Source organism: Stegostoma tigrinum, chromosome 26 (assembly GCF_030684315.1).
Source record: "Stegostoma tigrinum isolate sSteTig4 chromosome 26, sSteTig4.hap1, whole genome shotgun sequence".
Lineage (NCBI taxonomy): Eukaryota > Metazoa > Chordata > Chondrichthyes > Orectolobiformes > Stegostomatidae > Stegostoma > Stegostoma tigrinum.
The window spans coordinates 13,361,494-13,388,813 of NC_081379.1; the positions used below are offsets into that span (position 1 = coordinate 13,361,494).

The 27,320-nt window shown below is 42.7% G+C and overlaps 1 protein-coding gene across 2 annotated transcripts in view; it reads left to right on the plus strand.

The window, feature by feature from the left end:
- Window positions 1-27,320, plus strand: part of LOC125464034 (coronin-1C-like) — a 171,267-nt gene that overhangs the window by 69,093 nt on the left and 74,854 nt on the right. For both annotated transcript variants that reach the window (XM_048556002.2, XM_048556003.2), the window contains exon 2: window positions 9,841-10,043. In XM_048556002.2, the coding sequence (XP_048411959.1) occupies window positions 9,841-10,043 (203 nt within the window). The remainder of the gene's footprint in view (window positions 1-9,840; window positions 10,044-27,320) is intronic.

A 27,320-nucleotide genomic window follows, 5' to 3' on the forward strand; every position in this document is an offset into this window, starting at 1 on the left:
TGTTAACATTGTGTGCTTCCACCACAGACAGCTTTATCTTTGTCACTTTCACTTTGAATTTTGTTTAACTGTTTTCATCCTACTCTTTTTGAATCCCTTTTATTCTTCAATCTTTCTTTTTTCTGCTCCTCCTGCCCCTTGCTCGCTCCCTTGTCTGACTTGCTTACGAGTGTTTGTTCAGCCAGGTGAAATTGGAATAAGAAACAGCTGTTTGTGTACACTAGCGAGGTTTTACTGTGGTTTGTACATTTTGTACCATCATGATTATGTATTTTGCCATCTATGGTGCTTTCCTGATGGTTGTCATAGTTTTATTAAGCCATGAATGAACTCTGTATTGAATTTATCTAACCTGTAATCAGTCTGGACTGAGGATTTGATTTCACGATTGCCTTGTAAGTAAGGTTGGGTGTGTCTAATGGTGAAACTTCATCCAGAATGCAGCAGGGTTTTCAGCTCATCGATCCACTTGTTAATTGATTCAATTCAGTCTCCATTTGACTGTGGAATTGCCTTTTTTGGGTGGGTGAGGTTTCTTGAGGATGAAATTCCAAAATGTAAAATGTTAGTGTGCTGCTAGTCAATTTAAGCCCCTTTTTTAAAGGGAATTCCATGTGAACTCTAAGGCAAGGATACAGGGAAAGCAATTTTTTATATAGCTGTAACGTGATGTACTAATTGGTTATCTTCCACTGAAAAGAAAATATTAATTTTGTGCCTGTGCTACTAATGGACATGCTGACTTTCCAGCATTGTGTATATTCTTTTAGATTCTACTACATTTATTTTTAAAATCTGTTGACCCCACTCAATAAATCCCCAACAGCACAAGTTGCTGCCACAAATTTAATATTACAAAAAGCTTCTCTGTGGTACATATGAGATGGTAGAAACAGTGTGTTTTAATCTCGTTTCTAGCTGGGCTAAATAGCACCACCCTTTCTGAGGGATACCTATTATTAGGACTCTTGAGCTATTTCTGCTGGAGCAGTAAAGCAAAGCTAAGCAAATTTTTGAGGCTTTTCAAATTCAGCATCTTTCCAAAACATGCCAGGCATTCTCCTTTAACGGTGTTCTCTCCAAGTGTCAACTGCAGCTGGAGGATCATGAACTCAGGAAAAAGTCCTCCTCCATCTGCCTGAAACTTGTTGCCCTTCATGAAGGATTGTTAGTAACCCAGTGTTGCCAACTGTAATGTGCCAAGGGACTCATTAAAACTTGGGGCAGCTGTTTCAGAAATGTAGTTGGGAAAGGTCAGTGTCCAAAGCCATTCAGCTGAGGCTGGAAACTGAAAAATGTATGTTTGACATGTAATCATTGTGCTAAATGTACTGTATTAGAAGAAGTTAATTTTGGTCTGCACTTTAGCATCAAGTTTGAATTCTCATGTAATGCACTTTTTCAAAAGAAACAAATTAATTTTCTTGGAAGATTCAGGTGTCACAGTGCTGAAAAGGAGCATACTTCAGGTGAGCAATTGGACAAGGCCATCCTCTTCAAATTATTACTTGGGAGATGGGTTTTTTATGTAGAGAGGGCTACACTGAAGTATGAGTTTCAAGTATTATCCTTTTCAGATGGCTTTGTCATGTAATCTCCAGTCATAAAACCTTTGCAAGGTCTCTGCTCTCCTGATGCTGATCCTTTGTCCCCGTGATATTCAATATTGCAGCAGTGGTGCAGTGCCTTCAACTCCTTCAGCCCTAAGCTTTGGAATTCCTCTCCCAAACCCTTTTACCTGTTAACTTCCCCTCCTGTAAGGCTTGTTTTAAAATTTACCTCTCTGTCCAAACCTTTGATTTCTATGTTTTGAGGTCTCCGTCTTTGACAGTCTTTAGTTGCAACAAATTTATTTCTATAATACCTTTTGACATAAAGATAGATGTTTCACAGGAGAGTCCTAAACAATCTCTGAAAGTTGCCAGCCAGGTTGATAGGGTTGTTAAGATGGCATACGGTGTGTTACGTTTTATTGGTAGAGGATTGAGTTTCGGAGCCATGAGGTCATGTTGCAGCTGTACAAAACTCTGGTGCGGCCACACTTGGACTTCTGGTCGCTGCATTGTGGGAAGGATGTGGAAGCATTGGAAAGGGTGCAGAGGAGATTTACCATGATGTTGCCTGGTATGGAGGGAAGGCCTTATGGGGAAAGGCTGAGGGACATGAGGCTGTTTTTGTTAGAGAGAAAGTTAAGAGGACATTTTCCCCCGCTAGATCTCTTCCTTGGGAACTGCAGGTATATCATTAGCCAATCAATTTCTTTGCTTTCCTCAAATTCACTTAATTCTTCTAAATCTGCACATGCTGTAAGACTAATCTGGCAGCATCTGTGGACGGCAAAAGAAATTCTGTCAGACCTATTGAGTATTTGCACTGTTTTGTTTTCATCTCAAAGTTACTGACTCCCAGTTGTCTGTATTTCCATACATTTTCTTCCGGTCAAGTTGCTATTGCTTCTCCCAGTTTTTGCACCTTTCATTCTCTGTCTCATCTGTTCCTCCTTTGCTACTTGCTGCACTAGCACTCCTGAGTTCTTTTGCTTTTTCCTCCAGCAAGAATCATGACCTGGCTCCATCTTTGAAAGGACTTTGATTAGTGTCCATTCCATTTCACTCGTGCGCCCACCCCTTCCCTGTTTTAAATTTTTCTTTGGTTTTAGTTCTACTTTCTGGCTACTTTTTTTGGCTTTTGAGTGGCAACTGTTCATGATTCTTTTTCCTCAAATCTAGATGCATCTTATTGTTTCTCCTCTTATCTCACTAATTTTAGCTTTGTACATTGAACTATTTTGACCTTTAACCACTTCTTTCACAGGATTTCCCTTTTAGTTGTCCTCTTTTTCTCAAAAGTATTAAATTCCTAACTTGCCCAGTTCTGATGAAGCTTCATTGATCTGCAGCATTAACTCTGTTTCCCGCTGTGCTGATGCTGCCAGCCCCATGAGTATTTCCAACATTTTCTATTTTCATGCCTCCTCCAATTTACAGCAACCAGTATTTTACTTTTGATCTTTTAAATTGTGCTGTTTGCTGGAGTCTTCAAACCAGTTTGTGTGAAGCATGGTGTAGCCTATGGTCAGGGTGCAGTTGGCAATGCACTACTGCAGAAAGTTCTGAGATGGGATAATACTTTTTAATGGAACATTAAAATGAGCTACATGAAGCCTTGTGTTCCTTTGGAACCTACCAAGCTTGACCTGATGTTGTAAAGTCTTTGTGGATTATTATTTGTTTTGATTTGTTTGTGCTAGAGGAAACTCTGAGAAATGGTAGATTAGATGAGATTAAATTAGATTCGCTACAGTGTGGAGACAGTCCCTTCAGCCCAGCAAGTCCACACCGCTCCTTGCAGCATCCCACCCAGACCCAACCCTATGTAACCCACACACCGCTGAACACTACGGGCAATTTAGCATGGCCAATCCACCTGGCCTGCACATCTTTGGATTGTGGGAAACTGGAGCACCCAGAGGAAACCCATGCAGACACGGGGAGAATGTGCAAACTCTGCACAGTCGCCTGAGGCTGGAATCAAACCCAGGTCCCTGGCGCTGTGAGGCTGCAGATCCACAATCCTCTCAAGTAAAGAATTTCAAAGATTCTCACTCCTGCAGAAATATATTGGCTCAATCCCTAAAGGTTATCCTGAGACTGATGCCTGGTTCTAGACTCTGCGATTAGGGAAGCCAACTCATTAAGATCAATAGGTTGAGAAAGGAAAATAGAAAATAATATGTAGAGAATTTAACAAGTCAAATCAAATAAAATGGAAATCACCAATTATAGAATTGAGAAAATCTGGAGTAACATTTTGGGGATATCTTTGGGGTTAAATTAATTATGAATATGTTTGTTTTTAAATAAGCCACAAGGGTTAAAATGCACTTATTGCAATTTGTAGAATATGGGAATTGACCAATAGTTAGTGTAATTGTAGTCCTACCTTAAACAAGCGAGAGAATGAGAACACATTGAGTTATATTAAAGGGGGATAGAAAAAAGGAGGTGTAAAGACATTAGTAAAAAGATGAAATATACTGTGGAGGAGATTGAGGACAAGGAAGCAGTACAACATCAATACAGAAACGATAAAAAAGCTTGTTGACCTTTTTATTAGGTATCTCCAGTTATGGAAAGTAAATGAAAGAGGAAATTTGTAGCCAAAGTAGACAGTTCATTAGCAAAATAATAGGAGATTTTAAATTTATACGATGCATAAGACCATAAGGGCAGAATTAGGCCATTTGGCCCACTGAGGCTTCTCTACCATTTGATAATGGCTGAAATGTTTCTTGGCCCCCTTTTCCTGCCACCTCTCATAACCTTTTGATCTCCTTCGTAATCAAGACCTATCTTCTTAAATACATTCAATGGCTTAGTCTCCACAGACATCTGCAGCAGTGAGTTCCACAGACTAATTATCTTCTGGTCGAAGAAATGTTGTCCCTAAGTTCTAAAGAATTGTCCTTCCTTGAGGGTCTGCCCTACTAGTGAAAACGTTTCCACAGTCACTCTATCTAGGCCTCTCAGTACTGTAAAAGTTTTTTTTTTAACTGAGAGTCCCACCTCTTGTTTTCCCCCCCCGCCCCACCACCGCCACAACCACCATACTTTTAAACTCTCTCGAGTACAGACCTAGAGTCCTCAACCTCTGTTCATATGACAAACTCTTTAAACCTTGGATCATTCTTGTAAACTTCCTCTGCGTGCCAGCATATCTGTTCTTAGATACAAGGCGCAAAACTGCTCACAATATTCCAAACACAGTCTGACCAAAGCCTTGTATAGCCAAGAATATATGAATGTGGCTAAATCTCCTGGCCTTGACCACATGTTCAAGAAATTGCAGAGGCCCTGCCTGATATGTTTGCATCATAGTTAGCCACAGGTGAGGTCCCAGAAGACTGGAGGGAAGCGAATGTTGTGCCCTTATTCAAGATGAGAGGTTGAAAAGGAAAACCCTGGGAATTCTAGACCAGTAAGCCTAATCTGTGGTAGGTAAGTTACTTGAAGTTTGGGGGATAAGATATACATACAGGGTTTGATGAGGAGTAGTCAGCATCGCTCTGTCTGTGAGACATCATGCCTCACAAATTTGTTAGATTTTTTTGAAGTGACCAGGAGGGTGGTTGAGGGCAGGGCAGTAGATGTAGTCAGTATGGATTTCAGTAAGCCCTTTCAGGTTCCACATGGAAGGCTACTCTGGAAGGTGAGATTGTATAGAACCCAGGGAGAGCTGGCAAATTGGATACACAATTGGCCTGATGGTAGGAAGCAGAGGGTAATACTGGAAGGAGCCTTGACTGACTGGAGGCTTGTGACTAGCAGTACATCTTGGGTGGGTGCTGGGCCTATTATTGTTTGTTATCTAGATCAATGATTTGGATGAGAATATACAAGCCATGATTAGTAAGTTTGCAGATGACACTAAAATCAGCGAATGGAGTTTAATATAGATAAGTGTGAGGTGTTGCATTTTGGAAAATCAAATCCTGTTAGGAGTTTCATGGTGAATGGTAGGGCCTTAAAGGAGTGGAGGGGAAGAGAGGAACCTTTGGAGTTCAGGTGCACCGTTCTCTGAAATTGGAGTCGCAGGTACGCAGGGCAGTGAGGGTGGCTTTTAGCACACTGGACTTCATCAATCAGGGTGTTGGAAAGTTATGTTGGTATTTTGCAGGACGTCGGCGAAGCCACACTTGAAGTACTGTGTTCCACTTTGGTCACCTTGCTATAGGAAAGATGTTATTAAACTGGAAAGAGTGCAGAAGAAATTTACCAGAATACCACCAGGAGTTAGAGGGAGGTATTGGACAAGCAAAGTCTTTTTTTTTTCTTTGGAGCATAGGAGACTGAGCGGAATTCTTATAGAAGTGCACGAGATTGAGAGGCATGGATAAGGTTGGGGAATCAAGGACCAGAGGCCTTCAGTTTATGGTAAGAGGGGAAAGAATACATGGGAACCTGAGGGGCAGCTTTTTTTTTTTACACAGGGTGGTATGCATATGGAATGAACTGCCGGCCAGTGTTTGAGGTGGGTGCATGAACAACAGTTTAAAGGCATTTGGACATATACATGGATAGGAAAGTTTTAGAAGGATATGGGCCAAGTGCAGAGGAGTTTGGGTTAATGTGGGTGGAGATTTTGGTCATCGTGGACAAGTTTGGGCTAAAGGGCCTGTCTCCGTGCTGTAGGACTCCGACTGGGACTCTGCTCTTTTATTCTCGTCCTTTTTGAAATGAATGCTAAGGTTACATTTGCCACCTTAACTGCTGGCTGAATCTAAATGAGAATCTGACCTTGGAACCCTATGCTCCTTTTGAGCTTCAGATTTTCAAAGCCATTCCCCATTTAGAAAATAGCCTGTGCCTGTTCTCCCTGCCTACACTTTGCCACATTTGTATTCTGCCTATCTCTTCTTGGCCTATTGCCCTAGCCTGCCCAAGTCCATCTGCAGCCTCCCGCTTCCTCAACATTACCTGTTCTTCTCTGCTTTTCTTCACCACCTGCCCCAACCTATCTTTTGTCGTCTGCGAATTTAACAGTGTCCTCTGTTCCCTAGTCCAGATTGTTAATGTATAATGTTAATAGTTGTGGTTTTAAAACTGACTTGTATGGAATTCCCACTTGTTACTGGCTGCCGTCCTGGGGGAGAAAACCCTTATCCCCACTCCCTGCCTACTTATTGTCAGGCAATGCTCTATCCATACCATTACCTTGCCCCTAACGTCATTGGCTGTTATTTAGCAATTGCCTGTGTGGCATCTTGTCATAGGCTTTCTGGAAATCCAAGTAAGACATGTCCACTGGTGCTCCTTTGACTAACTTGTCCATTACCACCTCAAGAATTCTAATGATTCGTAAACATGACACCCTTGACAAAGCTATGCTAACTGAGCCTGATTTTTGCCCTGCACTTCCATGTACTTTGCAATCTCATCCTTAGTAATGGACTCCACTCTCACCATTGACAGACGTAAGGCTGACCAGCCTATACTTTCCTGCTTTTTTTTTTCCCCTCCCTCCTTAAACAAGTTTGTTATGTTAGTTGTTTCCCCATCCTCTGGGACTTTCCCTGACTCCAGTGATCCCTGAAAGATCACTTCTGCTTCTATAATCTCCTCCGCTATCTCCTTCGGGTCTCTGGTGTAGTCCATCTTGTTCGGGTGATTTATCAACCTTCAGACCAGTCAGCTTCCCCAGCACCACCGCCTTAGTGGTAGTTACTGTTCTTGCTCTTTTTACCCCCTGAATCTCAAGTTCTGGTATGCTGCTGGTGTTTTCCACATTGAAGACTGATGCAAAGTACCGATTCAGTTTTTCTACTATTTCTTTTTTCCCCATTTCTGTTTCGCGAAACTTTATTTTCCAAAAGTCTAATGTCCATTCTTGCATCTGTATTATCGTTCAGATATGTAAAAATAACTCTTAGCTAGTGAAGTAAAAAAGATTGCTATTTATTCTAGTATTTTGTATTCTGCCGACTTAGTTTTTTATTAGTCGTCCTATGCTGGTTTTCAGAGGCCTCCCGATATGCTGGTTTCCCATGGTCGTCTTCCCATTGTGTATGCTTTTCCTTTTGCTTTTATGGTGCCCCTGATTTCCCTTGTCAGCCATGGTTATCCCCTAGTGTGTTTCTTTTTTTCTTGGGATGAATTTCTGCCCTGCCTCCCAAATTATCCCGAGAAAATGCATGCCATTGCTGCTCCACTGTTTTCCCTATTGAGCCCAATCCACAGCCCTAGTTATGCAATTCATTAGAACTCTGGTCCTGGTATGAGTCAGGTGGAGTCCTTCCTTCCCCACTGGTGGTCCCACACCAGTTTGTGTTTTTTTTTGACCCACTTTTTCATCTTGTTGACCTTTTGTGGCAATTTGCTTGTGGCTCAGGTAGTAATCCAGAGTTAATTATCTTCTTTTGGGCTCCGCTTTCTAGTTTAGCCCCTAGCAACTCATATTCCCTCAGCAGTATCTCTTTTCCTCTTTCTGCCTATATCATTGGTACCTGTGTGGACCTAACCATCATCTATGCTTGTTTAAATGATTTTTAAATGTTAAACAGTCTCTGGAATTGCCTACATTTTTGTTTCTGGGTGAGTGTGCTTGTGCAGCTGTCTGCAATTTCTCATGTCATGAGACATTGTATTTTAATTTAACCTTTGTAGCCTGTTTCTTTTTGTTTCATTTCCCCTAGTATGCTTGAGCTTCCCCTTCAGTGTGTTCATACCATTTTGTGTCTCCAATACACGGAGCAACAAGTTCCACTTTCTGGTCCCTCTGGGTTGCCCTGAATTCCTATTGGGATTTGTGAGGGAGTGTCTCATCCTAGTTTTGATCAGCCCAACAAATGAATACATCTCATCTAGAAAAATAAAGTTCTGAGGAAGGGTCACTGGACCTGAAATGTTAACTGTTTTCTCCTTCACAGATGCTGCCAGACCTGCTGAGCTTTTCGAGCAATTTTGTTTTTGTTCCTGATTTACTGCATCCGCAGTTCTTTTTGGTTTTCATCTCATCTACAACTTACCCATCAACCTTTTGATTATAACTATCTCCATTGGACTGTTTCCAAGCAAAAGAAGGGAGGCACAGCAAAGCCTTTTGCTCCAGATATTGCCCTTTTTAAAAGCAAACTTTGCCTAAACAAACAAGGCAATACTCATTTTCTTAAATAAAACTATATAGAGTTTAGTGATCAAAAAAGTCCTAAGTACAGCACTTACTGAAGGGAAAGATATTGGCTAAGAGGAGTATACTGGGTGGTTGACCATGAGACAAGCTGTATTATATGATGGATAAGGAAGTCAAAGCTCACAGGCTTGGCTGGGTACGTTCTGGGACATGACTAAGAAAATGGCAGAGTTCCTGTAAATTTTATAAAAGGTTTTCATTGGATATGGATGTGTGCCAGAGGCTTCAAAAATAACCAGTCTAATACCTATATTTAAGGAGGGAGGTGGCCATTCCAGATGATTATAGGGCAATCAACTTAACTTGTGATAGGGAAAATTTTAGTTTTTTATTGAAACCACCATATATTGACCTGAAGAACATTGTTAGCTATGGGCAGCATTAATTTCCAGAAGCAATAGATGTGTTTTGAATCTCTAAGTTATGAGAAGGTACTGGTCATGCTAGAAGATAAAATGAAACAAAATGGATAACGCGTTTGGACATAAGGAATATCTTTGATAAGTGCCTTTTGGGAGATTACTGGAGAAGGTTAATTGAAAATAATAAACTGGAGTAGGGCATTTTGTTTTTCAGTTATTAGAGGAGGATTCAACTTTTAGTGCCATTTCTGTTCATGATATGAATTTAAGCCCTTGTAAGGAGTGGTATCCAAATTTGTAGATGAACCCATAGCTGAAGATACTCATAATTTCTGAAACTGAAAGATAAGATGTAACCTGACTTTGAACTTTAGAAGCACAGAAACTACATTGCATATTAATTAGAGATGTTGTGGAAGTGATGATGTTGGACTGGGGTGGGCAAGGTCAGAAGTTACATGACACCAGGTTATAGTCCAACAGATTTACTTGAAATCACATGCTGTCAGAGCTGTGCTCCTTCATTAGGTGACTGTTTGTTTGACTTCTGACCTTTATTACTTTGAGGTTCAGGTGAGCAGACGTCAAACTTTTCACAAGCCCATAATAATTCAACCCTCCTTCAGAGCACAAAGAGAACGAAGCCACAGTGTGTCCACATGGAAGTTTTCTATGACTAATGTGATGCCATTAAAGTCAGCTAAATAAGAATGTTGCCATCCATTCCAGATTGGGAACTTCTGTTGATTGCATGGTGTTAACATGTTTTCTTCAATAAAAATTCTTTCAGAGATGCAACAGCGGAGAGTTGTACGACAGAGCAAATTTCGGCACGTCTTTGGACAGGCTGTGAAAAATGACCAGTGCTATGATGACATCAGAGTTTCCAGGGTTACTTGGGATAGTTCATTCTGTGCTGTGAATCCCAAATTTGTGGCAATAATTGTGGATGCAAGTGGTGGTGGAGCATTTATGGTACTTCCTTTGCAGAAGGTAAGTGTAATAGTTGCTACATTTTAAAAAGCTTGATCCTCCTGAGTTTGACCCTTTTTAATTTAAGATAACTTGAACAATATTGCTGGACCTAACTTGCCTCCCTCAACAGTTCACAAATTTTGGAAAAATTCAAACAAAAATATGACAGCATGTTATAGTCCAGCAATATTTGGGCTCTTAAATTTCAGCATTTGATGTGATTTGACTTGAATTTTTTTTCAAGAGGGGATTAATGCTAACTAGCCAACTTGCCATGATGCAGTTGTGTGTAAAAAAAAAAGTTATTTGTATAAACACTTGATTTAAGGTGGTTATTAACTTAAAAGCCATTTTGAGAAAGACTCAATAGAGTAATGGTGTTCCAGTGGAGCTTGGTTACAGTTGTCTCGATTTTAATAAAGTAAATTTGTTTTTAAAAAAGATGATTCCACTTTGCTTGATGATACATGATTCAAAAGATAGTAACAAAGCTTGTGCATGCATGTTCGTTGATTCCTTGCGGCTAAGCGCAGACCACGTTTACCATCAACTGACTGCTCAGATGTGACAACTTCTGTTGTAATTTTAAAGGAAGATCTCTCTCCGCTCTGCTTGTTTTTTTTCCCTACCCCTCTCCTCCCTGACCCCTTTCTTCATCATTCTTCTTCCCTCCTTTCCCTTCCTTGAGATATTCCTCCTGTCAAAACCTCTTCACTTCAATCATTTCAAGATAGAATGGGCAATTTTTCTTATTTTTTTGAACCTATGCATCTCAAACTGTTGAGCATAAGGTGTTCTTGCACTCTACTGTTGGAATTTTTCTGTCCTGAAGTATATTAAGGCAGGGAAAGTGAGGGCTTCCTCCCAGTGTGTACTTGCTCGTGGATTTAAATGTTTTAGCTACTTTGAAGCCTGAAGCATTTTCGGTTTCCAAGGCATCTCTCAAAATTTGAGTTTCTTTGTTCCAGCACATAATTGACATATTCTCCAAGTCAACGAAAGTGAGCGCCTTGGGTCAATGATTAGTTCTTGCTGTACTGGAGCAAATCAGCTGTACGTATTTTTAATGAATTTGTCTTTCCAGTATTGGTAGGTGCATTTAGAATTGGTGTCCTTCAGAATTTTTCAGTTTAGCTTATGTATAATACAGTAAAATTGTATTGCTGGAGGACAAGAAGAACTATTGACAATCATAGCAAACAGCAGAAAGCCTATTACCTAGAAAAGTAGACTTCAAGTAATAGGAAAATTACCTGAAGTAAGTAATGGAAGTGGAGCAAGTCTTGTAGTCTTTTGACTGCACTGATGTTATCTAATTTGATCAGACAGTTGATATTGTACTGAGAGATTTGTGGACTATGGTATCTGGATGTGAGTTTGCTCGCTGAGCTGGAAGGTTCGTTTTCAGACGTTTCGTCACCATTCTAGGTAACATCAGTGAGCCTCCGACGAAGCGCTGGTGTTATGTCCTGCTTTCTATTTATCTGGTTAGGTTTCCTTGGGTTGGTGATGTCATTTCCTGTTCTTTTTCTCAGGGGATGGTAGATTGATTTGGAGCCAATGTGTTTGTTGGAATTCCGGTTGGAATGCCATGCTTCTAGGAATTCTCGTGCATGTCTCTGTTTGGCTTGTCCTAGGATGGATGTGTTGTCCCAATCAAAGTGGTGTCCTTCCTTATCTGTACGTAAGGATATGAGTGATAGTGGGTCATGTCGTTTTGTGGCTAGTTGATGTTCATGTATCCTGGTGGCTAGCTTACTGCCAGTTTGTCCAATGTAGTGTTTGTCACAGTTCTTGCAAGGTATTTTGTAGATGACGTTTGTTTTATTTGTCTGTATAGGGTCTTTTAAGTTCATTAGCTGCTGTTTTAGTGTGTTGGTGGGTTTGTGGGCTACTCTGATGCCAAGGGGTCCGAGTATCAGGGTAGCCCACAAACCCACCAACACACTAAAACAGCAGCTAATAAACTTTAAAAGACCCGATACAGACAACAAGGTTGGGGTTGGAGCGGAGGGAGCAGAGGGATGCCCGTTCTGCGGGGGAGAGGTTGGAGTGGGTGAGAGGGGTGGAGAGGTTGAGGCGGTTAATGTCTCGACGGCAGTTGGAGATGAAGAGGTCGAGGGAGGGTAGGAGGCCTGGGGGTGGTGTCCAGGAGGAGGACTTGTGTTGGAAGCGGGTGAAGGGGTCAGTGGAGGGAGGGTTAGGCTCCCGGTTGAACAAGTGGGCATGTCTGCTTTCCGGAGAGACTACTCTCTCCGTGACTCCCTTGTTCGCTCCACACTGCCCTCCAACCCCACCACACCCCGGCACCTTCCCCTGCAACCGCAGGAAATGCTACACTTGCCCCCACACCTCCTCCCTCACCCCTATCCCAGGCCCCAAGATGAAATTCCACATTAAGCAGCGGTTCACCTGCACATCTGCCAATGTGGTATACTGCATCCACTGTACCCGGTGTGGCATCCTCTACATTGGGGAAACCAAGCGGAGGCTTGGAGACCGCTTTGCAGAACACCTCCGCTCAGTTCGCAACAAACAACTGCACAGTCGCAAACCATTTCCACTCCCCCTCCCATTCTTTAGATGACACGTCCATCATGGGCCTCCTGCAGTGCCACAATGATGCCACCCGAAGGTTGCAGGAACAGCAACTCATATTCCGCCTGGGAACCCTGCAGCCTAATGGTATCAATGTGGACTTCACCAGTTTCAAAATCTCCCCTTCCCCTACTGCATCCCAAAACCAGCCCAGTTCGTCCCCTCCCCCCACTGCACCACACAACCAGCCCAGCTCTTCTCCCCCACCCACTGCATCCCAAAACCAGTCCAACCTGTCTCTGCCTCCCAAACCTGTTCTTCCTCTCACCCATCACTTCCTCCCACCCCAAACCGCGCCCCCATCTACCTACGAACCTCATCCCAGCCCCTTGACCTGTCCGTCTTCCCTGGACTGACCTATCCCCTCCCTACCTCCCCACCTATACTCTCTCCACCTATCTTCTTTACTCTCCATCTTCGGTCCGCCTCCCCCTCCCTCCCTATTTATTCCAGTTCCCTCTCCCCATCCCCCTCTCTGATGAAGGGTCTAGGCCCGAAACGTCAGCTTTTGTGCTCCTGAGATGCTGCTTGGCCTGCTGTGTTCATCCAGCCTCCATCTTATTATCTTGGAATTCTCCAGCATCTGCAGTTCCCATTATCTCATGACCAGTTGTAGTCTAGTCTGGCCTATTCTTTATCTCTTTATGGATGAGCAGTGACTTAGTTCTTCTGATTTGACTGAGAATTTCCAGGGCTGCAGTAACTTGGCTACTAATGGAAATGAAGTATATCTTCTAAGGAAACATTGGACAGCTTTGGCCTGTACCCATTGATGTTTAGAGGGCTGAGGGGTGATCTTATTTGATGTATATAAAATTTCCAAGAGGACTTAACAGGGTGGATGCTGAAAAGGAGATGGGTTACAGTTAGGGGGAGGAAAGGGGACAGACAGTGCAGAGATCCCCTGTGGGCATTCCCCTCAGCAATAAGTATACTGTTTTGGATACTGCTGGGGGGGATGACCTACCAGAGGAAAGCCATAGTAGTCAGTTCTCTGGCACTGAGCCTGACACTGTGGCAAAGAAGGGAAGGGGGCAGAATAGAAAAGTACTCGTGGTAGGGGACTCGATAGTTAGGGGAATACACAGGAGATTTTGTGGTCAGGATCGGGATTCCCGGAAGGTATGTTGCGTCCCTGGTGCCAGGGTCCGCGACGTCTCCGATCGGGTGTATAAGGTTCTAAAAGGGGAGGGCGAACAGCCAGAAATCGTGTTACATATTGGCACAAATGATATAGCCAGAAATAGGATTGAGGATATAAAAAGTGATTTCAGGGAGTTAGGATGGAAGCTGCAAAGCAGGACGAACAGAGTAGTGTTCTCTGGTTTACTACCGGTGCCACGAGATAGCGAGGTGAGGAACTGGGAGCGGGCGCAGCTGAACACGTGGCTACGCAGCTGGTGTAGGAGGGAGAGCTTCAGATATGTAGATAATTGGGATGCCTTCTGGGGAAGGTGGGACCTGTACAAGAAGGACGGGTTGCATCTGAACTGGAAGGGGACCAATGTCCTGGGTGGAAGGTTTGCTCGAGTAGTTCGAGAGGGTTTAAACTAGTATGGCAGGGGGGTGGGAACCTGAGCTGTATACCAGAGGTGAGCCTTGATGCAGGTGAGGCAGTAGCAAGAGGTAGACCAGCTAGTGGGAAGGATTTTCCTGGGAAGGAACCAAGGGATCGGTTAAAGTGTGTTTGCTTTAATGCAAGGAGTATCAGGAATAAAAGTGATGAACTTAGAGCATGGATCAGTACCTGGTGCTATGATGTTGTGGCCATAACAGAGACATGGGTTTCTCATGGGCAGGAATGGTTGCTGGATGTTCCAGGGTTTAGAACATTTAAAAAGAATAGTGAGGGGGGGAAAAAGAGGAGAGGGTGTAGCACTACTAATCAGAGAGGGTATCACAGCTACAGAAGCTTCCTTTGTCGAGGAAGATCTGCCTACTGAGTCAGTATGGGTGGAAATTAGGAACAGCAAGGGAGTAGTCACCTCGTTAGGGGTTTACTACAGGCCCCCCAATAGCAGCAGGGAGATTGAAGAAATCATAGGTCGACAGATTTTGGAAAAGTGTGGACGCAGTAGGGTTGTTGTAATGGGTGACTTTAACTTTCCTAATATTGATTGGAACCTCCTTCGAGCAGAAGATTTGAATGGAGCTGTTTTTGTAAGGTGAGTTCAGGAGGGTTTCCTAACGCAGTACGTTGACAGGCCGACGAGGGGAGAGGCCATTCTAGACTTGGTGCTCGGAAACGAGCCGGGGCAGGTATCAGATCTTGTGGTGGGAGAGCATTTTGGTGATAGTGACCATAACTGCCTCACATTCTACATAGCTATGGAGAAGGAGAGGATTAGGCAAAATGGGAAGATATTTAATTGGGGAAGAGGAAACTATGATGCGATTAGACATGAGTTAGGAAGCATGGACTGGGAGCAGTTGTTCCATGGTAAGGGAACTATAGACATGTGGAGACTGTTTAAGGAACAGTTGTTGCGAGTGATGAGTAAATATGTCCCTCTGAGACAGGCAAGAAGGGGTAAGATAAAGGAACCTTGGATGACGAGAGCGGTGGAGCTTCTTGTGAAAAGGAAGAAGGTAGCTTACATAAGGTGGAGGAAGCTAGGGTCAAGTTCAGCTAGTGAGGATTACATGCAGGCAAGGAAGGAGCTCAAAAATGGTCTGAGGAGAGCCAGGAGGGGGCACGAGAAAGGCTTGGCAGAAGGAATCCGGGAAAACACAAAGGCATTTTACACTTACGTGAGGAATAAGAGAATGGTCAAAGAAAGAGTAGGGCCGATCAGGGATAGCATAGGGAACTTGTGTGTGGAGCCTGAGGAGGTAGGGGAAGCCCTAAATGAGTCTTTTGCTTCTGTCTTTACGAAAGAAACGAACTTTGTAGTGAATGAAACCTTTGAAGAGCAGGTGTGCATGCTGGAATGGATAGAGATAGAGGAAGCTGATGTGCTGAAAATTTTGTCAAACATTAAGATTGACAAGTCGCCAGGCCCGGACCAGATTTGTCCTCGGCTGCTTTGGGAAGCGAGAAATGCAATTGCTTCGCCACTTGCGAAGATCTTTGCATCCTCGCTGTCCACTGGAGTTGTACCTGAGGACTGGAGAGAGGCAAATGTAATTCCTCTCTTCAAGAAAGGAAATAGGGAAATCCCCGGCAATTATAGACCGGTAAGTCTCACGTCTGTCGTCTGCAAGGTGTTAGAAAGGATTCTGAGGGATAAGATTTATGACCATCTGGAAGAGCATGGCTTGATCAAATACAGTCAACACGGCTTTGTGAGGGGTAGGTCATGCCTTACAAACCTTATCGAGTTTTTTGAGGATGTGACTAGAAAAGTTGATGAGGGTCGAGCTGTGGATGTGTTGTATATGGACTTCAGTAAGGCATTTGATAAGGTTCCCCATGGTAGGTTCATTCAGAAGGCCAGGAGGAATGGGATACAGGGGAACTTAGCTGCTTGGATACAGAATTGGCTGGCCAACAGAAGACAGCGAGTGGTAGTAGAAGGAAAATATTCTGCCTGGAAGTCAGTGGTGAGTGGGGTTCCACAGGGCTCTGTCCTTGGGCCTCTACTGTTTGTAATTTTTATTAATGACTTGGATGAGGGGATTGAAGGATGGGTCAGCAAGTTTGCAGACGACACAAAGGTCGGAGGTGTCGTTGACAGTATAGAGGGCTGTTGTAGGCTGCAGCGGGACATTGACAGGATGCTGAGAGGTGGCAGATGGAGTTCAACCTGGATAAATGCGAGGTGATGCATTTTGGAAGGTCGAATTTGAAAGCTGAGTACAGGATTAAGGATAGGATTCTTGGCAGCGTGGAGGAACAGAGGGATCTTGGTGTGCAGATACATAAATCCCTTAAAATGGCCACCCAAGTGGACAGGGTTGTTAAGAAAGCATATGGTGCTTTGGCTTTCATTAACAGGGGGATTGAGTTTAATAGTCGTGAGATCTTGTTGCAGCTCTATAAAACTTTGGTTAGACCGCACTTGGAATACTGCGTCCAGTTCTGGTTGCCGTATTATAGGAAAGATGTGGATGCTTTGGAGAGGGTTCAGAGGAGGTTTACCAGGATGCTGCCTGGACTGGAGGGCTTATCTTATGAAGAGAGGTTGACTGAGCTCGGTCTCTTTTCATTGGAGAAAAGGAGGAGGAGAGGGGACCTAATTGAGGTATACAAGATAATGAGAGGCATAGATAGAGTTGATAGCCAGAGACTATTTCCCAGGGCAGAAATGGCTAGCACGAGGGGTCATAGTTTTAAGCTGGTTGGTGGAAAGTATCGAGGGGATGTCAGAGGCAGGTTCTTTACGCAGAGAGTTGTGAGAGCATGGAATGCGTTGCCAGCAGCAGTTGTGGAAGCAAGGTCATTGGGGTCATTTAAGAGACTGCTGGACATGTATATGGTCACAGAAATTTGAGGGTGCATACATGAGGATCAATGGTCGGCACAACATTGTGGGCTGAAGGGCCTGTTCTGTGCTGTACTGTTCTATGTTCCATGTTCTCTATCCTATGGAACAGACTAAATCCAGGTGACAGTTTCACAATTGAGGGGGATAACATGTAAGGTGGATTTTTTTTTGCGATTCATAAGTCTTGGACAGATCCAAGCTCACAACATTGAGTTCTGAATTTAGTAATGTTTGTGGCATACAAGAAAGATTGCTATTCTAGGAACCATCTCAATTATATTTCGTGGGGCTACACAACAGATTTTGCTTGCAAATTCCTCTTCTCAGAAGCTATTTTGACTTTGAGTGAACTGCATTGTGAACAAATTGTACTATTGTTGTACACCTAATATTTGATCATGGCAAAATTGGTACTGACCTGGCAGCAATTCACTTTGTTATGATGTCAAAGAAATATGTCCCTATAAAGTTGGATGGGGGTCTAAACCGGTCCATTCCTTGCCCCATCTCTGCTTTGGGAGAAGGGGGAGACACCGTACACTGTCTATAGACACTGGATCATTTTTTAATATAAAGATAGTAAGGACCAATATAGAGGATTTGCTTTTGTTAATTAGTTTGGAACACTAGTGTTTGCTTTGTATAGTGATTCTATAAGCAGGTGGACTTTTTCATTTGATGAAAAGGAGCTGCAAGAAAGGTGTCTCAATTATATTTGTCTGGTGCCATAATAATGCTTTGTCTCTTCGTCACCATTAACAGGCACTGTTGTGTTGTCAGCAATTGAGAGGTGGTGTTTTCCACCTGCTAAAATGATTGAAAAACACAATAAGCTTCATGTGTGCTGATCAGGGTGGGGGGAGAAAGATGGTGGGGAAATCCTAACCCATGACAACTTGCTGGTCAGAATCACATGACATGAGATTATAATCCAAGAGGTTTATCTGCGATGCTCTGAAAGTTTGTGACATCAAATAAACCTCTTGGACTATAACCTGGTGTGATGTGACTTCTGACTTTGTCCACCCCAGGCCAATACCAAACCTCCACATCACGGTTGTGATAGGATATAATTGACTTTGGAAAGCTCAGATGATGTTGAATGCGACTGTTAAAAATTTTTTGGGAACGTTCATTTCTAATGAACAACTGGAAGGATTTAAGCAGAAATTTCTGTTTAGTAGAAGGTTTTTTAAATTTCTATTTCTTTTATACTTATCAAGCCTGATCAAATGTGTAAATAGCGAAATTTCTCAAGCTCACAAGCCAGTTGCAAGTTCTCTCAACCCGTTTAGTAATAATACAGCCACCTCTGACAGACTGGAGTCTGGATAGGATTAATAACCACTTACATGAACTTTAATTGAAAATAAGGTTCATCTTCAAATGCCAATGCATGGTTCTCTTGGTTCATTTCTTGGCATGGATTATTTTGCATTGAGCCTTGTGTAGAATTATTTCTAAGATTAGTAGGACCACTTGGGGACCGTTTTGTGGAACACCTACACTCGGTTTGCAATAAACAACTGCACCTGTCAGTCACGAACCATTTCAACTCCCCTTCCCACTCCTTAGATGACATGTCTATCCCGGGCCCCCTGCAATGCCACAATGATGCCACCTGAAGGTTGCTATTCCTGCACCTCCTAGTCCACTTGGGAACCCTGTAGCCCAATGGTATCAATGTGGACTTCACAAGCTTCAAAATCTCCCCTCCCCCAACCGCATCCCAAAACCAGCCCAGCTTGTCCCCACCTCCCTAACCATTCCTTCCTCCCACCTATTCCTCCCCTCCCACCTCAAGCCCCACCCCCATCTCTTATCTACTAACCTCTTCCTGCCCCCTTGACTGTCCATCCTCCCTGGATGGACCTATCCCCTCCCTAACTCTCCACCTACAGTCACCTTTACTGGCTCCACCCCTGCCCCGTTGACCTGTCTGTCTCCTCTCCTCCTATCTTCTCCTTTATCCATCTTCTGTCCACCCCCCCACTCCTTTTATTTCAGAATCCCCTTCCCCTCCCCCATTTCTGAAGAAGGGTCCAGGCCCGAAACGTCAGCTTTCCTACTCCTCTGCTGCTTGGCCTGCAGTGTTCCTCCAGCTCTACACCTTGCTATCTAGAATTATTTCTGCTACCAGTGCCAGCCAAGCAGATGGATTTTATTCAGTTGAAAGGTTGAGAGATGTTAATGTGAAACAGCAATCCGACAGTTACAAATTCACTCTGGATCCTGGACTGCACTGTTGTCTGGCGTCTTCCTTGTGATGAGCAGATCTGTCAGTCAGGCTGATTTACAGATCTGGATCTTTGAAGACCACGAAATACACATGCTGTGAGATTGGAACTCTCTTGTTTTTGGACTGGGTTTTACCACTCACGACTCCACCATCCCAACCACTTTTCCAAGTCCCTGCTCCAGTGAATATCGAGGCCAGATTTCAAAATGCAGTTTTATCACTGATTTCTGTGCAATGTATCAGGTGTCTCTCGTTTTCCAAAATATCAACTTTAACCAGTTGTACATTTTATAAATGTCTTTACAAGTTTGATTTCTGTGTAGAGAATCTTCAAGCTGCTTAATACTCCCAAGTGAAGCAGCAGTTGCTGATCTCTTGCAGATACTGGCCTCAATTCAAGGTGACAAGGAATCGATGGAAGCAAAATCAAATTGCTGGAAAAATCCAGCAACGAAACTTTGTTTTCTTTCTACAGATGCTGCCTGACCTGAGTGTTCCAACAACTTCTGTTTGATTTCCAGCATTAGCAGTTCTTCGGTGTTTCATCAGTTGAAGCACATTGTCTCAGGTACAGCTTATGTGCAGTGTATGGCAGCATGACTGGTTGCAAACTTTTTGTGAACCAGGTTTTGTTTCCATCCTGTTGATGTGACAAGTTTTTGTCCTGTAGTTTTGAAATTAGTTCCTTTTATAAACATTCTATTTTTTTCACCATAGTTTAACAATTGCTGATCATACCTTCAGTCACTTTTAAATCTCCTTGTGCATTTTCCAGCTGTTGTTAGGGTTGTTAATAACCCTCCTATTTTGCTAAAAGTCCAGTAACCATTAGACCCCTGACATTATGCATATTGTGTTTCATAAATCCCTTTCTGAAAGGATGTTGAAGCTCTTGATGCCATAACAAATCAAATACTCAACTTTCCACCATTTTTAAGAGGTTTATTCTTGGAAGGTTAATTTACTCACCCACCGTTTGAAATAGTTGTAAATGACTGTGTTTTCTTGTATTATAGACACATCAGAAAATTAAACATGGAGGTTGTAGGAATTGCTGATGCTGCAGCCTGAGATAAAAAGGTGTGGAGCTGGCCAGGCGGCATTCGAGGAGCAGGAAAGTTTTTGTTCTGGTCTGGACCCTTCTTCAGAAATGGGGAAGGGGAAGGGGAAGGGGGCTGTGCACAACCACCAATGTATCTGTTGTTCCCTCTGTTGTGGAGCACTTGTGGTTTGTCACGAACCAAACGTAACCTTTTTTAAGGACAAGTTTGGTTAGGCTGATAAGGACCGCGGTGGAGGGGGACTGGTTGGGCCTGCAGGAGAGGAAGAATCGGAGGGCTTTTAGGCTATCTGCATGGGCAGTGCAAGTATGTAGGAACTGGGCATCCATGGTGAAGATGAGGTGTTGAGGGCCAGGGAATTGTGGGTGTTGTCCCAGACATAGGTGAGGATTTCCTGGATTTTGCCATTTATGGAGCACCAATACTCAGTTTGACAAAGCGATCTCCAAGCGTCTGCTTGGTTTCCCCGATGCAGAGGAGGCCACATGGGGAACAGCAGATACAATATACCACATTAGTGGATGTGCAGAGCCCTCTTTCCTTCCTCCTCTCTCTCTCTCTCTCTCTCTCTCTCTCTCTCTCTTTCCCCCCCCCCCCCCCCCCCCCAAATTTCTGAAGAAGGGTCCAGACCTGAAACGTCAGCTTTCCTGCTGTGTTCATCCAGCTCCACACCTTGTATTCTAGGAATGTTCTTTTCTTGTTTCTTTTCCTCTGTCTGCTTTGAAGGTTTGCAGGCTATGGTGCAAACAAACAGTTGGAAGAACAATCTCGCTTATTTTCCCTCTAAGCGACAGCACTGAATGTGATTCAATATATCTTCAATAAAAAAATTTCTGAAGAAAACACACTCAAATTTGTTTAACCTGTTCATTAACCATGCATTTCCTGAAGGCGTGCCCTTCAAGAACTCAACCTATGTAAAAGTGTTGTTTGGGGACAAGATGCTATTAAAACAGAAGCAAGGCTCTCCAGGCAAGCAATGCCAATGGTATTCAAGAAATTCTCTTGAGTGAGTTTGAAGGTACAAGTGCTGTTGTTTCCCATTGTCAATTTTACGGGATTGAGAATGAAGAAATCATGTTGATTCTCAACAAACCAAACTGTTCTGGTACAGGAGAGCTGTTGGTGGTGGATCTGAGTTGTGAGTTCTAGAGAGGAGCTCTGGTGGTATAATGGTACTGTCCTTGCCTCTAGGTCAGAAGGCCTGGGTTTAAGTCCCACTTGCCACTGGAGGTGTGACATAGATCTGAATAGGATGAAAATTTACGAGCAAGCAGGAGAGAGGCCAAAGTTGTTCTGAGTTCAGAAAAATCACTTGCCCAGTGAGCTGCTTTTTATGATATGTTGCGTCTGAGATTTGATACTTTGGTGCAACTAGATTTGCATATTTCTAAAGGCAGAGCTCATTTTTAGGAAACTTGGGTAAAAATCAAGTTCAAAATTTTTATTGACTTACTGCAGCAGTGCACCAGATTAGTGGCTAAATTTACTGTCACTGGTTCATCAATTGTCAATCTAGAGCATGTTAATCTAAGTCAGATGCTGGTGAAATGTCACTATCTACAGAGTTGATTTTTTAAAAACAAAACTGATCAAAATGAATTAATGCTGCCATTTGCTTTTAAAAAGGGATGTAAATTGCCCTTGACTCAATAGTCTAATTTCTTCACTAGCTTTGTCTAGAGTTGATGATCTAAGTCAAAACAGATATACTGCTGCCATCTATAATAGTGTTACCTGACCTCTAGCTGTTTGTTTGTATTTTTCATATTTTTGCTCAATTACATTTTCACCCTGTTTTTCCAGATTTGGTTCCTGCCTTTCCTGAATATGAAAGCTTAGATTACCAATGTTGTTCAGAGGTTTTGGCAATCTTTAGTAGCCATCTCAACTCTTTGCTGAACACACAGCCTTTTTGAACATGGAAGCCATTACCCTTTGTGCGGGGTGGGGGTGGCGGGGGGGGGACGGTGGGTAGGAAGGGTACCTGGCTCACTAACATCCTTCGAGGAAGGAAATATACCATCCTAACATGGTCTAGCCGATACATGACTCCATACCCATAACAATGGGTCTCGACTGCCCTCTGAAATTACCTCGCAAGCAACTGAGTTCAAGGGCAGCTAAGGACGGGCAATAAGTGCTGGCCAGCCAGAGATGTTCATGTCTCTCAAATGAATAAAAGACAAGAAGGGAATGTTACAATTGAATTTCGAATTGGGGAGGCTTTGTTAGTGATAGAAAGATATGTGCACCATTGCAGTTAATTGGCTAATGAGTATGCAATCTTGGGTTTTGTTTGAATACAAGTAGTAAATATAAAGTCGTGATTAATTCTGAATTTTTTTTCTTTTTGAACAGCTAATTTGTAGCAGAGTCTGCTTACATAACTTGTCAAGAAATTGGATTGTAGAATGGTTCAAAGGGAAATTCACTCCACCTAAAGCTAAATGACAGCATTAAACCATGCTGATTGATCTGTTTTTAAAAGCTATTATTGAATAGATTACCAATTTTTTTTGCCAACGTCTCCTGGCCTCAAAATTTAAAAGGTATAAAATAACTTGTTTATGGAAACACGGGCTGCAGATCGTCAACTGACGAAACAGTGACTATAAAACTACTCGCTATTATTTAAACCTTGGAATCAGTGAAGCTGCAAGTCAGCGTACATTAAGAATATATCATTTTCTTTCATCCAAGTTTCCGATAAAATGGCTTTGCCACCAGGAATGCATACACTTGTGGGAATGGCACATGTCCCAAAAAACACAATCTGCTACCAGAAAGTTGTACCATAGCAGTTTCAGATCTTTGTAGTTGACATTGACACTTCTTTGGACTTCTAAAATCATTTAATTTTTTTGGTTAATTTAACCCATTTTTCCATTCATCCCATTGAGAGATGTTAATACACACAACTGGAGCTGGTAGGACTTGAATCCAGGCCTCCTGGTCCACGGGTATGGATGTTATTCAACACTCAATTGTTAGTTTTGCACTTTTTTATTTGATACCCCTGTATTCTTTGGGTACTACGTCTGAGTCTGCTCACACTCCTTATTGGCATAGAGAGGAAACACTGTCATCCTATGCTAACACTGGGCAGTTGTTTTATTCCTTGTCACCTGTTTTGTACATTTGCAGATTAGGTAAGTGGAAGCAACCTCAGGTTCAGTAGAACTGCACCGAGAAATAGATAGGGCATGTCAGAAAGGCAAGGTCACGGTGATCATGGGGGACTTCAATATGCAGGTGGATTGGGGGAATAATGTTGCCGGTGAATCCAAAGAAAGGGAATTCATGGAATGTTTTCAGGATGGCTTTTTGGAACAGCTTGTGATGGAGCCTACAAGGGAGCAGGCGATTCTGGACTTAGTGCTATGTAATGAGCCAGACTTTATAAAAGACCTTAAAGTAAGGGAACACTTAGGAGGCAGCGATCATAATATGGTAGAGTTCAGTCTGCAGTTTGAAAGAGAGAAGGCAAAATCGGATGTAATGGTGTTACAGTTAAATCAAGGTAATTACAGCGGCATGAGGTGAGGAATTGACGAAAATCGACTGGAAGCAGAGCCTAGTGGGAAGACAGTAGACAAACAACAGTAGCAGTTTATAGGTGTAATTGAGGACACAGTACAGAGGTTCATCCTAACGAAAAGAAAGATTATCCGGGGTGGGATTAGACAGCCATGGCTGACAAAGGAAGTCAGGAAATATATCAAAGAAAAAGAGACAGCCAATAAAGTGGCCAAGAGCACTGGGAAATCAGAAGATTGGGAAGGCTGCAAAAACAGAGGATAACAAAGCGAGCAATAAGGAAGGAGAAGATCAAATGTGAAGGTAGGCTAGCTAGTAATATTAGAAATGATAGTAAAAGCTTCTTTCAATACATAAGAAACAAACAAGAGGCAAATTGATGCTGGAAGGCTATCAATGGGAGATAAGGAAATAGCTAAAGAACTTAACTACTTTGCGTCAGTCTTCACAGTGGAAGACATGAGTAGTATGCCAACAATTGGGGAGAGCCAGGGGGCAGAGTTGAGTATGGTCGGCATTACAAAAGAGAAAATGCTAGAAAAACTAAAAGTCTAAAAATTGATAAATCTCCTGGCCACAATGGGCTACATCCTAGAGTTCTGAGGGAGGTGGCTGAGGAAATAGCGGAGGCTTTGGTCGTGATCTTTCAAAAGTCACTGGAGTTAGGGACAGTCCCAGATGATTGGAAAATTGCTGTTGTAACCCCCTTGTTTAAGAAAGGATCAAGGCAAAAGATGGACAATTATAGGCCGATTAGCTTAACCTCGGTATTGGTAAAATTCTAGAATCCATTGTCAAGGTTGAGATTTCTAAATTCCTGGAAGTGCAGGGTCAGATTAGAACAAGTCAGCATGGATTTAGTAAGGGGAGGTCGTGCCTGACAAATCTGTTAGAATTCTTTTGAAGAGTTAACAAGTATGTTAGACCAGGGAAACCCAGTAGATGTTATCTATCTAGACTTCCAAAAGGCCTTTGATACGGTGCCTCACGGGAGGCTGCTGAGCAAGGTGAGGGGCCATTGTGCTCGAGGTGAGCTGCTGGCTTGGATTGAGGATTGGCTGTCTGACAGAAAGCAGAGAGTTGGGATAAAAGGCTCTTTTTTGGAATGGCAACCAGTGATGAGTGGTGTCCCGCAGGGTTCAGTGTTGGGGCCACAGCTATTCACCTTTATATATTAATGATCTGGATGAAGGGACCGGGGGCATTCTGGCGAAGTTTGCCGATGATACAAAGATAGGTGGACAGGCAGGTAGTACTGAGGAGGTGGGGAAGTTGCAGAAAGATTTAGACAGTTTAGGAGAGTGGCCCAGGAAATGGCTGATGAAATTCAATGTGAGTAAATGTGAGGTTTTGCACTTTGGAAAAAAGAATACAGGCATGGACTATTTTCTAAAATGGTGAGAAAATTCACAAAGCAGCAGTACAAAGGGATCTGGGAGTGTTGGTCCAGGATTCTCTAAAGGTTAACTTGCAGGTAGAGTCTGTAATTAAGAAAGCAAATGTAATGTTGTCATTTATCTCAAGAGGGTTGGAATATAAACGCAGCAATGTGCTTCTGAGACTTTATAAAGCTCTAGTTAGGCCCCATTTAGCATACTCTGTCTGATTTTGGGTCCCACACTTCAGGAAGGGCATACTAGCCCTGGAGCGTGTCTAGCGGAGATTCACACGGATGATCCCTGGAATGGTAGGTTTAACGTATGATGAATGGCTAAGGATCCTGGGATTGTACTCATTCGAGTTTAGAAGGTTGAGGGGAGATCTAATAGAAACTTACAAGATAATGTATAGTTTAGAAGGGGTGGACGCTAGGAAGTTGTTTCCATTAGGCGGGGAGACTAGGACCTGTGGGCACAGCCTTAAAATTAGAGGGGGTAAATTTAAAACTGAAATGAGATGACATTTCTTCAGCCAGAGTGTGGTGGGCTTGTGGAATTCATTGCCACGGACTGCAGTGGAGGCTGGGACATTGGATGCTTTCAAGGCAGAGATCGACAAATTCTTGATCTCAGAAGGAATTAAGGGCTACGGGCAGAGCGCAGGGAAGTGGAGTTGAAATGCCCATCAGCCATGATTTAAATGGCGGAGTGGACTTGATGGGCCGAAAGGAGTGGAAGTAAGGCCAATGTCTTATGGTCTTTTGCATAAGCTGATCGTGTGGCCTCATCAAATAAGTGGACAATGCTCGGTTTGGAGTTATGTAAAGTAAGTTGTTAGAAACAGTCTGATCTGAATTTGAGCCTGGATCCTGAAGGCATAGGGAAGGGCAACATTGCATAAACTTGTGGTAGCTCTGTTCTGTTTACTCCTGCCCAGTATAATAATTTTATAGACATCCTGGTTATGTTTTAGTTTGTTTGAGATTACTGCTTTCAATTTTGAATGTTTTTTTCATATTTAACAAGTTAAAATGCTTTCCTTTTTAAGTTAGATTTCACATGTATAAGGTTTAACAAATTCTATTTTAATATTTCTCTAGACCTTTTGTGCAGTCAAGTTGCACATCAATTTATAGCGTAGTCATTTTCTATAGAATAGTCTCTGCTGTTTTGATCCTGACGAGGTGACCTCAGTTAGTATGAAGGGGGCCTTTTAGTTTCACACAGTAGTTCTGGTTGCCTATTTTTTGTTTTTTAAAAAAAACCATGACTGTAAATCTCCGACTAGGGATAGCCACAAGCAGCAACACTGCAGATCTTGGGCATATTTCTGAAAAGAGAGCTGTGGTCAAAGCCTTTGTATTGCACTGATCAGGCATAATGTAAGAATGCTATCTTTGAAATGGGCAGCAATTTATGTAGCCTGAAGCAGGGTGCTGATGTTTGGCCAGTCTTCTCTGATTTATTGTGGGATTGCCTTGGGAATACATTTGGGAGCTGTTGTTTCACATGCTTTAATTTAATGGAAAAAAATTGTATGAGCATGCTGTTTGTGCTTGGAGAGGATGAGACCCTACACAAAAAAAAATACATGCAGCCTCTACCAAGATAAGCTACTTTGAGCCTAATGGTTTTTGACAACCAATAAGTAGCGTATCTTTCTTTCTGTCATACCCAAGAGTAACTTCAGAATTTCTTGATGAAAAGTCTTCTGAATGTTAAAGTCACAACATTGTGCCATTTGTTGTATACTTTGAGGAGTGTGACTTGGCTCCAGTACCCTTGCTGTAACCAATCATGTGAATAATTTTTATGAAAATTTGTCATGCCAAGACGCTTCATTGTAGTAGTTTAACTATTTATTTCTCCTTGCCCAGCATCAACCCTGACATTTCTTTCCTACAGTGCAATAAGAGAAACATTCATGCCTTGTAGAAATCTTCTAACTCTGCTTTAGCCTGAACTCAGGGTGTCTGCAGGTTGTTTGCCCATGTGAAGCATCACAGTTTGTACGTAAACTAACTGCATATGTACACATTTTACCCCTCATT